This window comes from Thalia democratica, chromosome 6 (genome assembly GCF_965202585.1).
Source record: "Thalia democratica chromosome 6, ktThaDemo2.hap1.1, whole genome shotgun sequence".
NCBI lineage: Eukaryota > Metazoa > Chordata > Thaliacea > Salpida > Salpidae > Thalia > Thalia democratica.
Window position 1 is genome coordinate 18981959 of NC_139170.1, and position 17250 is coordinate 18999208.

The 17250-nt window shown below is 25.3% G+C and overlaps 1 protein-coding gene across 2 annotated transcripts; it reads right to left on the minus strand.

Moving 5' to 3' along the window:
* Nucleotides 1-1211: 1211 nt before the first annotated feature.
* On the minus strand, nt 1212-17221 carry LOC145839376 (uncharacterized). Of its 2 annotated transcripts, none has more exons than XM_082946953.1 (3): nt 17086-17221; nt 12059-12210; nt 1212-1317 (listed from the first exon to the last, which is right to left on the minus strand). In XM_082946953.1, the coding sequence occupies exons 1-3, from the start codon at nt 17207-17209 to the stop codon at nt 1225-1227; spliced, it is 369 nt and encodes a 122-aa protein (XP_082803079.1). In that variant the 5' UTR covers nt 17210-17221; the 3' UTR covers nt 1212-1224. The 2 variants fall into 2 exon arrangements, with proteins under 2 accessions (XP_082803079.1, XP_082803078.1); XM_082946952.1 differs by lacking the exon at nt 1212-1317 and adding an exon at nt 8945-9461.
* Nucleotides 17222-17250: the final 29 nt, after the last annotated feature.

Sequence of the window (17250 nt, forward strand, 5' to 3'; positions counted from 1 at the left end):
TGATTATTAGATTAAAGTAATTTTTTCAGTTTTTAAAAACCTCATTCTGACTCAGGCTTGTTTATACTCACTCTAGCTAGTTTTATTGACTTAAACAGTGGCAACCCTGCTAGTTTGAAAAATTTTGGGAATGTTAGAAAATTTTGGACTGCCTCAGGCTAGTTTAGTTTTTTATAAAAGCTCAGGCTAGTTTTCTTTTAAATTTTGAATGAGTTTGAGCTGATCCAGTTTTCAATATTTGTTAATTTTCTAGTGTATTTGGTTCAAGAACTTGATTTCAGAATTTTAATTGTAAATAAAACCTAAATTTGTAAACCTTGTGGCTAGCTGTTCTACTTATTATTAGATTGAAGTTCTTTTTTTTTTCAATTTTTAAAAACCTCATTCTGACTCAGGCTAGTTTATACTAGTGATGTACCGGACTCACTATCCGGGTCCGGGTCCGGCCGGATATTGCCATTCATTTTTGTCTGATATCCGGATCCGACCGGATTCTAATTTGAAAAAAAATTCCGGATCCGGTTCTGGCCGGATTCTAATTTGAAAAAAAAGTCCGGGTCCGGTTCCGGCCGGATTCTAACTTAAAAAAGAAGTCCGGATCCGGGTCCGGACCCGAAATTGTGGGTCCGGTACATCACTAATTTAAATATACTGGTTATTTTTATTGGTTTGAATATAGTTAGGTCTTAAATACGTGGTCTTTAAGCACTTAAACTAAACTAGTGGTCTTCAAAAATTTGTGTACACCAACTGCAAAAAATAAAATCGGTGCACCCAACGATCTAATCTTAGTGAGCGCTACTAGTGGCCGGAATAGTAAATACTTTTATTAATTTTTTTTCTACGCTAAAGTCATTAATTTAATTTATTTCTACATTCAAACCTTATATCAACTAAAGCTGAGATTTATAAGTATTTTTATTAGTAAATCAACTATTTAATGAAACGTTCTATTTATTTTAACTTATTTCCACAATTATATTTATATTGGTTTGTAATACATTCTTAACATATAACATGTCTATGCAATCCATTCAAAGTCCCCAGAACTCTTTTACTGCTTTATTAAATGTAAACTACATACTTAAATTAACTCTATGACTTTTTATTTGTGATTATTATCTGTATTTTAAAAAGATGTTGAACAAAAAGAAAAACGAAAAAAAAGGTGTTAAAAACAGCAAAGTTCAAAATGATTTATATATGTTGCTCTCCGTACGATATTTATGTGCGTATCTGATGCTGATATTGTTCATTTCGTACTCTGATTTTCACTCTCAATGAAGTCCAGTGTTGGAAAAGATTTGTCACTTCTTTCTGTTAGAGAAAATAAAAGCTGAAGTTTAGAAATAATCAAATATAGTATTTCTCGTTTAAAGATAAAATTCATTTTTAGATTTATTATAAATAACGATATTTTAAGTTAATTATTAAATCTAGTAATTTGATTTAGAGTTTGTTACAGTTTAGTTACTCTTTATAGTGAAAATCCAGTTTGATTGATCTAAATTCAGCCTGATATTTATTAAGCTGGCCCAAAAAAAAATTACTATAATGTTGGCTGAAAATAACAAAGAAAATTAATAAATCGTTAAATGTATGAAACATCAAATAAACTTAAAAAAACCCTATTAAAAAAAAATCAAAAAAACAGCCTTAGATTCAGAAAAAAAAAACTAGTATAATTTTAAAAAATAAAAATTCAACCAAACTTGTGTCAGGACGAGTTTTTCTAAAATTTTAAACTAGCCTCAAAATTATCCTGAGTGTGTGACAATCCTGTTTTTTAAAGCAACTAAATGCCATTAACTACTTTTAATCTAATTAAACTTGTATAAAGATATACTAGATTAATATCTATCAGTATAAAAACTTGTGCTAAATCTAACTTGTTTAATAATTTTAGTTTTCTCTTTCTTAAAAATATGAATAAGCACCTTTAAATTGAAAAAGTAGTTTTTAGATTGGTATTATACAGTAAATTAAAAATCCTACTGTAACTATTTTAAGCTTGTTGTTGTATTTAATTTTATACCACTAGTTTTTATCCAAGTACTGGGTGAAGTTGAATATAAATGTATCTATAAAAAAACATATACTTAACTTTTTAAATAAACAAATTTACGGGTCTTTAGATATTTTTTTGTCGTTACGATTTTAATTATATAAATTTTCATAATAATTAATTTGTGTCATACTTATTAAACTTTTTTCTTTATTAAAAAACATATATTCAAAAACAGAAACTTTTTATTGTTTTAGTTCTTAATATAAAATGAAATAGTTTAAACTCGAAGTGTTTATATTAAGTTTTAGACACTTGTTTATGTTAGTTATTAAAAATAATTTGAACTAAAAAATATATATCAGTTTTTAAAAATATAACAAGTTTTAATGAGTTTTAGAATTTTTTTAGTTGATAAAAAAAACTTAATTATTTTTTTTACAAAAAACTCTTAGAATGTTTTTATTTTTTGTTCTACATCTGCTATACTTTTAAAATGTAATACTTAAGCTTTATTAAAATAGATTTTGAAGTGATAGTACTTATAGATGTTTATAACTAGATCATAACATAACAAGTTTTTGTTAGTATATTTAACATTGGTCTTTTAAAGTTCTGAGTTCGCTAAAACCTGTCCATAAGGTTTATTACTTTTAACATTTTAAAATAAGCTATAATCCATGCACTATCGAGAAACACTATTAAAATACAATAGTTAAGTGTTTTTAAAACAGTAAATGAGAATACTGGCAACGGGTTAACTATGCACGAAGACATTTTTGCACAAAGGGTCACTTTTGTACGGAAACAATTTTGCACAATGGGTTATTTTTGCACGAGAATAAAAAGAATCACTATAAAAAAATAATAAATAAATAAATTGCCGACCAAGGTTATAGGTTAGGGTAAATAATGAACGACAAAAATAAAAAAAAAGTAAATAAAAAAAAATGAAAAAAAAAAAATCTACTAAAGGTAAAGGTTAGGGGTAACAAAGATAAAAAATTAAATACCTAATAGTTATAGAAAAAAGAAAAAACCGACCAACGGTAAGAGTAAGGGGTTACAGTGATAGTAAAAAAAAATTAAAAGTTTCAACCTGTGCAAAAGTATCTTCGTGTAAAAATGACTCTTCGTGCGAAAGTGACTCTTTGTGCACTTTTGACACCTACCCGAGAAAACTGTCTCGATTTGAAATAATCTAGTTCTAAATAAATTTCAATTGCAATGTTCTTTATTTTTATTAAAATATTTTTTTTTAGCTTTTTACGTATATGTTTCAATCATAGAGTATGTAATTTTTAATCGCGCTGGAAATTACCGTTTATCTAAATTTTGTATGACTTTTAAAGATGACTATTTATATGTCTTTGTATGACTATTTATAAGTCATTCTTATGTTGTAATCATCGGGTGTACAAACTTAACTGTACTGTTTGTTATTTTCGATAAATAAATAAATTGTAGTATGTTTGTTTTAAATGTTGCATTTGATATACAATTTTTAGGTTCATAACTTTTTACAGGTTCCTTTAGTTTTAATTTACTTTGATTTGATAGAGTAAAATTTATTTTAAAATATAATACTTTTTATTACTACTTTTAGGTTTGTTTTTTAATTTTAAAGAACAAAAAAGCGTCTTAACACAGCATTTTCGGCTAAAAAGTGCGTACCATACCGGCAGTACGTACTTAGGAAGTTCGTACCTAGGTGGTAGGTTACTATAAAGAAAACTTTATGCTATGGTCAGTACTAAACTACGCTCAGGAGTAGTATTCTAGTAAATCATCACAATAAAAGGTGTAATAAGAAACATTTTGATTCGTTTTTAAAAGGCCTAATTTAATTTTTTACAAACTTAAAAAACACATCAGTTTTATATTTCTGAATATCAATATACTAGTTAAGTACAATAAAAAGTATTAGATTTTTTAAATTAGAAATAAATATTTTGACATATAAAACATTATTTTGATTATACATAACCTGATAAAACCTTAAACTAAAATATAAATTGAAAAAAAACTACTTGAGTATTAAAAAAACATAACAAATAAATATAAAAATAAAGTATTTTAAAACAAAAACAATATCGGTTAATAATATTACAGAAATTTTAACCACCAGGCAAAAGTTACACATTTACTAATATAGCTGATTACATAAGTACTTTTTTTAATTTTTTATTAGTTATTGTCCCTTAATAACCGAAATTGGTTAAAAAATGACGATTTTTTCCATTCTAGGAAACCCTGGTCTCGTTTGTAGTTAGGATGATATTACTTTGTTTAACCTTGTTACATTAAATGGTATTAGCTTTTGTTTTGATTTAATTATCGTTATAAAATATTTAAAGATAGTTTAGAAGCTATCAAAAATAGTTTATCAAAATGTTTAAAATACCGCTTATGTTAATGAAACTAACTTTTAAAAAATATAGATCAAAGCGTTTGTTAACAAGAGATTCTAGCGAAATAAGTTCACTGGAATAAATAATAATAGTTTATTTAATATTTACAAATACTGGGTAGTTTTATAACAGTCGGATTTAACAATAAGTATTTTGTCTATTATTAACCATTAACCTATAAAAATCTATAGCAATTGTTTTTATTAATAACATGTATACACTTATTTTAGCTTCAACTCTTTCCTTACAGTATTTTTTTTAGCGAGCTCCGTTGAAGTGTGTTGATCCGTTAAAATACAGAAACATGTGTTAGTGTAATAAAAAAAAGTTTACTGTATAATTTGTTATTATTATTTATGAAATTATGTATACAGTTTATACTGTCATCATAGTTTTTCAGTGTAGTTTACTCAATGTTTGTCATACATTAATATTTTCTTTTAAAAACTTTTTTGCATTGTCAACATAATTTAATAAAACTTTCAACACCCATTAAAATTTAATAACCGAATTCGTAAACTTAGTTGCGACAATCAAGAATAACGTATATTTTAACATTTAATATTTTTGTTTAGATTGTATTCAATTAGAAGTTACAACATAAATTAAAAAAAAAACATATGTTAGCTGTTCTCTGTTAATAAAATTTGAATATAAATTCAAGAATCACTAGATTAAAATAGTGTTTTTTTTACGATCTCAAGTAAACTATTTTTAACTTAAAATCAAAGAATCAATCGAATTTTCTTTAAGAATATAATCTAAGATTTTATCTTTACTTTTCATAATTCGGTATCATAGCAAAACAAATTAATATTTTTAATATATACTTTAGGGGAAAAGTTATAAAACAAAAAAAGAGCATTAAAACAGCTTTGGCGACAGATTTGCTTCAAAAAATTCTTCTTCTCTTGGGGTAAAAAAAATTTTTGGTAAATAAGTTATAGCCTTCTTTTGGTTACATTTTTATTGTTTCAGTGACATGATTTACTTATAGATATATAAAAATGCTTAATGGTACATAAACAGTTAAAAAAATTTTTAAAGTTATTAAGTTTTAAGGTGGTTTAAAACTTCGAATGTGTTTTTTAAACAATTAATTTTTTTTTTAAATAAAAATTAAAGAACAATTTAATTTCTTTATATGCTAAAAGTTGTATTATGCTAACAAACCACAAAGTAATTACAAATATAAAATTTAACTGCTTAAAAACAAAAAAAAAGTTCTAAAATAGTTATCTACCAGACCCACTATCCTGCTGAGTTTCACCTTTTTTATACACTATTCGGATCCGGGTTTTAAAGATGGGTCTGGATAACAATTTTAAAAAACATATCCGGCCGGATTCTTATTTTGTGTATCTAGTGGTTCGCAGTTTTTACTTTTTTAAAAATATACCAGGCCAATTATCTAAAACGAGCAATAGTCATTTTTTTGTTCAAAAAAAATCTTTAAAAAGAAAACCTCACAATAAACTTATAACAAAAAGCTCCCAAAAAAGACAAAAGTAAACAATAAATCGTAATCAAATTCGCAGTATAAGTAATTTTGAACATTTTAATTGATACATATTGTAGGTTTACAAATGTTTGTTTGGGTTTTCCTCGTTGCTATCAAACAAAAATATTTATTGCACAAAACATAGCTAATCTTTTAAATTGCTTTTGATTAGCATAAGAAACTATAGCTCTGTCAATAAAATCATGTTGATTGATTAATTCGTAGTAATTTTGCTTCCTTCCTTACATGAAAAACCAATACTATTTTATTTTTAAACTACTTACATTTTATTTCTAAATAAATTAGTTTCAGTACTTTTTTAAATGTTATGCAACTTTTTTAGTGGCTTGACCAGATTTGGAAACGTTTTGAACCTATTAGGCGTGATTTTTACGAAATAGAATTTTGCGGCAAGCTTTTATTTTAAAGTAGAAAATCCGAAGAAAGCTCAACTAATAGGATCCTAAAGATAACAGTGTTTCAAGCATTCGACATTGTTTAAAAAAAAAACACGATAGAAAAAACCAGGGGCGTAGCGTAGTTTCTTTTTTTATAAGATAACAAACAAATCAAACTTTGTTATTCTATCAGCCATAAAGTTTAAAAATTATTCAATTTTTGTAGCAAGTTATTTTAAAATTTCGTTAGTCACATCATGAATAAATTTATAGCAACTTGTAAAACAGAATTTTTACAATCAATTTTAAGTCTAAATAACATAACTGATTAATTTTAGATTTAAATTCATTTAGTTTTAAATCAAATTTTAAATGGTATTTAAAAAAAATTCTTTCTACCAACTGTTTGCAGTATTTAAAAATGCTATTCCCTAAAGATCTTAGAAGAACTGATTTTAAGATAAGTGAAAAGTTATATTTCTTGTGAATTTTTAAAAGCATTGAAAAAGTTAACTTTAAAAAATTTATCTTTTAAACATTTTGTTTTGTATAAGAAAAATTTAGTAAAATCATTCCACACACTCAGGATTTTATGAAGTTTTGGAAAACTTTAGTATGACTCAGTAAAAATCAGGATAACTCAGAATGTTTCAAGTATTTTTAAGGTCAGGCTGACAAATGATAGATTTGTTTTATTTTAACTCAGGTTGCATTAGTGGTTTTAAATGCTTTGTTATAAAGCCTAGTTTCTATTAGTTTAAAAACAATAAAAAAAAATCTTTAAAATGCTTATGATGACATATGACATTTTAAAAATAACTCAGGACAGTTATTTTGACTCAAAGATTAACAAGGCAATCCTGATATCTTCAAAGTTAATTGTGTTTTTTTTGTAAAATGTTTTTTATAATACTAAAGAAAAAGTAAACACTTGTTTTCATTAATTTTTAAATTATTATCTTAAAAAATATGCAGAGTAATATTGTATGGAATGCTGCAAGTCTAAAAATATTTCAGATAGGAAATTATCTGAAGTTCAAAAGCTTGAATTGAAAAGTAGCAGACCAACACCAGATATTGTTATTACTCAATACTGCAGTTCAAGTGGTATGAAATTTTTATTTTTGTTTATTTTCAGATTTTCTTCATTTGCTAAGATTTATTTTTACAGTTTTGTATTGTAATATAGGTAAAAATGTAGAAGTTAAAAAAAAAACTAGCTCTTTAGATTTCTTCTACAAAAATTTAAAACTTTCAATTTTAATACTGAAGATTTAACATTTTTATATAAAAGATAAAAATAGTATATTAAAAGCTGCAACAAACTAAAAGTATGAGTTATTTTGAGTTTAATACAATTCTTTGTTGTTGTTGACATAAAATAGATATTGAACATTGTTTAGAAATTGCAAAGAGAAATTGTTTTGAGATATTAATGGTTATACTTAGTTTACTATTTATTTGTAGTTTAATGCCATAGAGGGATGGGGGGGAGTTAGCCACGTTTTTTAGAAGTTGATCTTATTTTAAAGAATTTTTTAAGCTTTAAGATGCTTTTTGTTGTTTTTAAAAATTCGAATTATTTTTTGAGATATGACCAGTCAAAGTCGGGCCGCATAATAGGTTCCCTATGGGAAGGGAAGACTAAAACAGCGAAAAAAGGCTAGTTTGATTAAAATCTATCTCCTCCTACATTTTTCAAGTAATCTTCTTTAAACATTAACAGTTTAATATTTATACAATAACAAAAAACATTAATTGTGAATTTAAAAATTTATAGTAAAATATTTTTTTTTGAAAAAAAGACTTACTTTTTAAATTTTTTCTATAAAATTTTTATTTATTATAATTATCTTAATTCATAAGTAACTTTTTTTTTTTTTACTTTAAGGAACATTTTCTAAATTTTGAAGAAGATTGCTTGAAAAATAAAGTAGGAGATAGTCTTTTAGTAATTTTTTAAATTTACGAGAAAACTGACCCCGAAAAATTTGCAGCCTAAAAGTTTTAATTTAGGGGACTTTTTGAGAGAAAAAATTTGTGCACCCCTCGACCAAAATACCACGCTACGCCACTGAAAAAAACTATTTAACTTATAGGATAATTAATTGAAACAAAAACTTAATTATAACCGTGTATTTTATCATAACTTATAGAAAATTATTTTCTGATGAGATGAAAATAATATTTGAATCTGGCCTGATACTTATTTAGTGTACCTGGTAGATCACTAGTTAAAAAGCATATGTCACAATTTAAATTCTATAAATAAACTTTTAAAAAGTCTAAATGTACTTATTGTAATAAGAAGAAATGTAGTTTATTTTATTTAGGCTTTGTTGATTATAATGATGTTATAAAATTAAATTAAATATTTTTTTACTTTTATTGTTGTTGTTAATCTAGCTATTACTTCACTAGCAACATATACTTTGTCTAAAAATATACTTAGGGTACAGAATACTTATATTAAAATTATTAAGTAGCTTTATGTTAAATTTTACAAACTTAAAAAAATTAATCATTATTTTTTTTATACAGTAAAAGTATTTTTAAGAACTAAATGTTTTCACTGAGACTAACTAATTATTTCCATGCTTGTTTATTCATTAAAAAGTTGTAGCAAAAATAGTGATTGAAAAAAAGTATTAGTACTTAGTTAATTTTTAAAAGAACCACTAACTTGGAATATTACCAGAGTATTTAAAAAAACTTTATTGGTAATAAGTCTTTTACAAAAGAATCGTAGAATAAAACGATTTTAAATAATATCTACTTTTTATTGCAAGTTAATAATAAGCTAAATGTTTTTTTTAACATTGTTAATGTTTAAATTTACTTTAACATTTATACATACATCCATATAAAGATAGCATTATACATCTATTTCCACGTATAAATACATGAATCATTAAATGAATAGCATGAAATAGACTTGAAAAAAAAATAATTTAAAAACTGTTCAATTGACTAAAAAAGTTTCAATTAATTATCATGTACTATTCAGGTTTCTTATTTTTGGTGGAAACAGGATTAAAAGATATTTTCACTAAATTTGGAAGTTTTGACAACTTCGTTTTATAATCGTAATCTTCTGGTTCAGCTAATTCTTTAACTTTATTTTGTATATAAGTTCCCATCTTCACCTAGTGATTATATCAAATATCTAATTTGTAAAAACACTACATAAAATTCGTTCTTTAAATTGAATTTAAAATATATATTCATTATACTTACTTAGAAGTTATGTAAATTAATAAATCTAAACTTAACTATTTTGTTTGAAATACTAACTGCATTATTACTATCGTACAATGTTTTATAGATTATATACTTTGTCGAAAACTTGAAAAATCTAAATTTTGTTATATCTAGCCAATACAAATATTTTTTGATACCAAATTAATTTATCAAAACATTTCTTGTTTCTTTACATTTTCAAAACTTACACAGTTAACTAAAGTTGGTAACAAAAAAGAAATAAATCTATAATTTTCATTATTTAAAAAATAAAAAGATGACATAAAGGTTTGATTGTGCGTTTTGATCATCAGACCGCAGGCCTTTGATAGACTGAGTAGAGTATATTTTTCGGTGACACATGTAAGTCCAGCCTGTGGTCTGATGGTCGAAGTGTTATGGTCAAACCTTTATGTTAACTTGAGCTTGTCTCACGGCACATATAAGTCCAGGCTTTGGCTCTGATAGACCAAAGTTTTCTTTGAAAAATAAGTACCAATTTTTATAAAATTTATTATATATTGTTGTTTTAACTTTAATAAATTTTAATTTAACTTTATTTATATATTTTTAGTTCTGTACGAAAGCCTAATTAGTCATTAAATAAAATTTAATTATATACAACGTGTTTTTTTCTAAACTTTAACTATGCTTTTACCAATGTTTTATCAAATTTTGCATAGCTTGTCACTTTGAAAGTTTTTATTGCAGAATCGCAGTTTGAAAACCCGTTAAGTGGTGAAACTAAGTAACCGTAAACTTTGTAATAAATTTTACCAGTGGTCGTCAAGCTAATCAAATTCTGTGTACACTAAGTTGCAAAAAATAAAATTGGTGCACCCCAAGATCTAATTTTAATAAGCGTCGCTAGTGGTGGGACTACGTAAACACTTATATTAGTTCATTTATCCTTAAAAGTCATAACTTAGTTTGTATTTACATGCAAACAATTAAACAACTGAAGCTGAAACTTTTTATTTGATCCCCTTTTTAATTGACCTCTTTATTTGTTTTACCTTAAATTCACAATGATATTTTAGTTATATTGTTTTGTATTACATATTTATTAATTAAACCCTTCTCTGCAATTACAACAAAATCCCCAGTTCAGTATTCTTTAAATACTTTATTAAATATTAACTACATACTTAATCTAACTCTGTATTTTTTTTGTAATCTCAAAATTTAGTGCACCCCTAAATGAGTTTCACGTACCTTAAAAATTTCGTGCACCCAAAAAAGTTTCGTGTGCACCAGTGTACACCTTGACGACCACTGAATTATACTTTTAAATATATGAATCTTCAATTAGAATTGATTCCTGTGTTAAATCTGTTTTAATCGTATATTTACATAACATCTATTCAAAATTTGCCATTTGCCAATATTGCCTAAATTATGCTAAAATTAAGGCTACAAAAACTAAATGGATACTCAAAAAAAACTCAAAACTTAATAAAATAAAATAAATTTAATAAATTTAAGCATTTAACATGACAAAAACTGATATTTTGGCAATTTTTCTAAAAAATTGGTTTAGCCTGACGTGTATGAACCCTGATAATGTATCTTAAAATATTTCAAAAGTAAATTTCTTTTACCCTAAAGATGGGTTTTCATAATAATTATCCTATTCAAAACATAAATGTTTTTATGATTTTTTTAATTAATGTAACCGATCTACTATAAATTAAATTCTACTAAACTATGCTAATTATTTCTATAGTTGTATCTTAAAAGTAGTTATATTTAAGAGTAATCTAACATTTAAATGGTTCCTAGTTATTCTGAATATTCGTACTGACTCAGTAACCTAACATTATTGTTTGCATAAAAACTTTTTTCCAATACAAAAAAAAAAGGTTTGTTTTTTAATTTTTATTTTGTCAAACTATATTGACATTGTTTCTTTTAATACAGTTTATAAGACTATCTAATAGTTTGGTCTAACATTAAAACTATCTATTCTATGTAATATTACTAAAATGGCTCCTAGTCTTTGAGTTAGCCTGAGTTTATAATAAATAAAATCTGCTATGAGCTAAAATAGAAATAAACCAAGCTTAAACATACTACAGTAATAACAAAAACTAATGACTTTTAAGAAATAAATATTTAAAGTCATCAAAACTATCATGAGTTTTTTCAAAAAAAAAATCAAAATGTCCTAAGCAGCCTGAGTTTGTTGCAACCTTGACTAAAAATGATAATATGTAAAAAAAATATTAATCTAAAATACTAAGCAAAATACAAACAATCAGTAAGCTAATTGTTACCCTTTAACCTTAAAAGTGGTGGATTTAATAAAACAGTTTGAGGAGCCCTGGTTTAAAGTATTTAGCAAGAAACAGCCCAAAAACTATTGGTTATGCTCTATTTCAACTACTTTATTATAATTTATTAAGAATTATTGAGAGTATTAAAAATCTCTACCTTTAAAAGCAATAACTTAAAAATTAGTTTCAAAAGCATATATAGTGTTTCAAAATACATAATTACTTACAGCTTTTGCTTCATCAAAATGTCTTTTGTCTCCAATAATAACTTCAGAAGGAAGGTCCTTGTTAAGCCATTTAACAATAGACTGAGATTTTACATTCAAATGTCCATCATCAGCTTTCAGTTTCAATTTTACTGTTTTCACTTTCTTTAAATCTGTTTTTGATACTAAAGTTTGTACAATAGTATAAACATCTATAGATAAATTATCTATAAAAAAAACAAACTTCAAACATGTTTTAAATTAACTAAATTTAAATCTATCAAGTTAAGTGTAATCTTAATTGTTTAAAAAACATAACTTTAATATTTTTATTCTGTCATGTTGATAAAACATTTACTGCAAACATTGATCATCACAGCTAATTATAAAAACAGATTGTAAAAAATTTTTTAAGAACATTATAAATATCTCTCAACTAGGTAGGTGTCAAATATGTACGTAGAGAAACTTTTACACAAAATAAAACTTATGCACTAATTGAAAAATTTATTTATTTTTAATTATTTTATTATTACTACTGTTTTACTATCACTGTTACCCCTAACCCTTGGTTGGTAACTTGTTTTTTCATCTTCTTATTTTTATTTATTGTTTGTATATTTATTTACTATCACTGTTACCCCTAACCCTTTGTTGTTTTTTGTTTATTTATTGTTTTTTCTTACTATCACTGTTATTCCTATTCCTAACCTTTACCCTTGGTCTATTTTTATTTGTAATTTATTTGTTTATTTACTCTTGTGCATATTAGTAACTTAAAAATATAAGTTTTATTTAGATTTTATTCAGTTTTTTGTTTTAAATTTGTTTAGTTTCTTTTATTTCAAGTTTAGCCTATTGTCTTCCTGCATGTTATTGTAAATTTTTTTTTACATATTTTATTCAACTGATGATCTCCTTTGACTAGTTTCAAGCGAGTGAAACATTGTATGGTAAATAAAATTTAAAATTGAAGTTTAAAAATTTGACGATTTTCTAAATTAAAGTACACTTTGAAAATATTAAGATAGAGTTGCCACTCTTTGAGTCAAAAAACTATCCTGACTGACAAAAAACTGTCCTTAGTGATCTTGAGTATTATCTAAATTCATCCTGAGTTGTTTTTAATCCTTACACCTAATATTAAGTTTTCTTTTATATAGTAAAAAAGAAAAGCCGTATACATAAGCTTCTATATTTGATGTTTAAAAGATATTACTAAAGAAAAAAAAACAAAATCTCACTCAGATTTAAAAAACCATGAGTCAGCCTGAGTTTAAAATAAAATTGTTAATATCCTAAGTTATACTGAGTCAACTTGGAACTTTCAAAGATTTCAAAATATCCTGAGCTATCATGAGAGTGTGGCAACCTTGTATAAAGACATTTTTATTACTTTTTGTAACTAATTGTTTTTACAAAAAATCTAATTAGTATACTGTTATCACTAACAAATTTTATCCAAAACTAAATATTTATCATATTTTATAAACCACAAAAATTAAATTTGAAACAAATGGGTTAAGGATAAGCAGAAAAGAAAAGAAAAATATAAAAACGTGCAAAGTTTAACTTGTATAAACAATATTTTAGTATCAAGAAACAGAATAGAGTGAAGGAAAACTTATTGATAACTTTATTCTTTATAAAATGTAGTGACAAGGAATATAAATTATACAAAAAAAGGTAGAATATAATAATAATAAACTTAATCATTTTTAATTTGCTTAGAATAAAGCTCATTTCAACATACTACTTTACTTTATTATTAAGAAAAAAATTCAGTATTGAAATAGTTTTTATTAAGTGCTATAACAATTATGTTTAAAGTAACACTTTACAACTTGATTTTTTTTACATAATAATGTACAAAAAGTCAATAATTGAATATTTCCAAAAAATAATAGTTCTTATTATAAGCACACAAAACAAATACAACAACAAATAAACATCAAGTTAACATAAAAAAGATCCTAAAAAGTTATACGAAGTACAACATGCTAGTGTATATATTTTTATTTTGATGTATTTTACAGTTAAAAAATAATTAGAGCATAAATTAAATGTAACAATTTCATAAAAATGACATCTAAAGCATAACTTAGATAATTATGTAATTTATTAACAACATTATATTAAAGTCTAATAAGACATGAGTGAATATAAATTAAATTATAGCACTGGTCAAATAAAAGAACTTTTACAAGCATACTCAAATTAATGTTATAACTGTTTTTCAATGAAAACAACTTTACAAACCAAATTGTTTTGGGTAATCTTTAATACAAATACTATAACATTATTTTTCAAAATTAAATACAAAAAATTAACTATGACATCAAAAAATTTTCGTTATCATTGGTTTTAGGAGCACTTATTTTACTTACTAAATTTATTATTTATACTTTTGAAATTATACTCAAGACTCTTGAATCAAGAGTCTTGTTGTAATTTAAGTAGTGATGTACCGGACTCACAATTTTGGGTCCGGCCGGACCCGGATCCAGACTTTTTTTTCAAATTAGAATCCTGCCGGAACCGGATCCGGACTTTTTTTTCAAATTAGAATCCGGCCGGAACCGGATCCGGACTTTTTTTTCAAATTAGAAACCGGCCGGATCCGGATATCAGACAAAAATGGCAATATCCGGCCGGACCCGGATAGTGAGTCCGGTACATCACTAGAATAAACTAGTCTGAGTCAGAATGAGGTTTTTAAAAACTGAAAAAAAAAAGAAATATAATCTAATAATAAGTAGAACAGCTAGCCACAAGGTTTACAAATTTAGGTGTTATTTACAATTAAAAATCTGAAATCAAGTTCTTGAAAAATACACTAGAAAACTGGATCAGCTCAAACTCATTCAAAACCAAAAGAAAACTAGCCTGAGTTTTTATAAAAAACTAAACTAGCCTGAGGCAGTCCAAGATTTTCTAAAATTCCCAAAAATTTTCAAACTAGCAGGGTTGCCACTGTTTAAGTTAATAAAACTAGCTAGAGTGAGTATAAACAAGCCTGAGTCAGAATTAGGTTTTTAAAAACTGAAAAAATTACTTTAATCTAATAATCAGTAGAACAGCTAGCAAAGGTTGACAATTTGGAAGTAAAGTTGTGGACTGATTGTGGTACACTTAACTTATTAGTACTACCCATCATAATTAAATCCTACCTTATTTAATTAATATCTAACAAATACTAAATTCTAACTGAGACTACATTTTATAATGAGACACGAAAGTTTTGAGTGATGAATCTTTTATTTAAAACACAACAAGAAATACTAGCATATACAAAATTATTAATTACTTTGGTATCACTTTAAAAACTGGAAGCTATTTAAATCTATATCAAAAGACTTAGAACAAAAAAATAAAAATTAAATAAAACTTTTAGTAAACAAGAAACTTCAAAATTTTTAATAAACTATTAAAGTATAAACCTGGCTTAAATATTTAAACAATTAAACACCTGTTGAAATATTCACTTTTAAAACAAAACACTACTTACAATAAACATTCACAAAAACGTTCAAGATATTTTGTTGCTTCAAGCTACACACCAAACTAACTAAATGCTTACATATAAACTGCCTGTCATGTTCTGATGTTTTGTTGCATCAGTATTTAGTTTGAAACATTTCGTCATATGATTCTCATTGGCTTGTACATTCAAACGTATTAACTCTAAATATTTTCTGAGCTCAACTTTAACCAATAAATAATGCAAGTATTCATTCCAAAGTTTTCAATTTTTCAACATATGTAAAGAGTTGCATTTCAGGAAATTTTATTTCATAGTTTAAATGTAAACAAATGTAAATTAGTCAAGTGTACAAAATGAGCCAATCACGATGGGTGTTTAATTTTAACTGACGAAAATGTCTCTTATTAATTAACACAAGGTTTGTTTTTGAAAAAATACTTTTCAGTATGCTCTTTTTTACTAACTAGATCCAGGTACGGCCGGATCTCTGTTAGGATCCGGCCGGAACCGGATCCGGACTTTTATTTTATTTTAGAATCCAGCCAGAACCAGACCCGGACTTTTTTTTCAAATTAGAATCTGGCCGGATCCGGATATCAGACAAAAATGGCAATATCCGGCCGGACCCGGATAGTGAGTCCGTACATCACTAAATTTAAGGGGGTTTTCCCTAATATATTTTTTTTTATACAACAAGGTTGCCTATCAGTTTTTTTTAATTTTTTCAAGGTTTTTCAAATTTCTTCAAGGTTTTTTAGAGTACATACACATTTTTGGATTTATTTTCAGTTTTAAGTTAAGCTTTAGGTAAGAATCTTCGTAGATCATGATAAAAGTTTTTTTTTAGAAAATAATTAAGTATAAGTCATGTATATTGTACTAAAGTTGATCAAGTTTTGTTTTAGTTGGTTACTTAAATGATACACATGATTTTTTGAGTCAAATCAAAATTTTACTACGGAACATGTGAAAATTGTTAAAATTTGAGATTATTTAGTGATTTTTGATCAAAAACCCAGATTTTTTTGCCTAAATTGTCAAACTCCAGGTTTTTCCAGGTAAAGTGGCAACCCTGATAATAGCAGGGATACTAATTTATAAATAAAAAAAATATTAAAAAACAAGAAAATAATTAAACAAAAAAAGAAAAAAAGCTACTGACCCAGGGTAAGGGTTAGGGGTAACAGTGACAGTATATAAAAAAATAAAAATATGACTAATAACAATAAATAAAAATTAATAATTAAAAGCAAAAAAAGCTACCAAACAAATGTAAGGGTTAGGGGTAACAGTGAAAAAAAAATATTAAAAAAAAAATCAGTTACAAACCAAGGGTAAGGGGGTAACAGTGATTATAAAAAAAAAATAATAAAAAATTGAAATTAATAAAAAGTCAAAATATTTTTTTTGATAATAATTGTAAATAATACCAGGGCGTAGCCCTGCTAATATTAAAAATTGAATACAATGTCAAAAAGTACCTCTGAAAACAATAAATTTAATAAGTAAAATAGGTGCTTCTAAAACAAATGATAACCAAAGTGTTTACATTCAATAAACTTACTTTTCAAGTTTGTAACGTTTTTCAAGTTTTTTCTTTCAATTTTGATGCTATGAGATTGCTGTATCAATGAAGTATTAACATTTTTCAAGTTGTTTAGACTTTTTTTAAAAAATGATTGAAACATTATTTATTTATAAATGCTGTAAATGCAAAATATATGGTAGT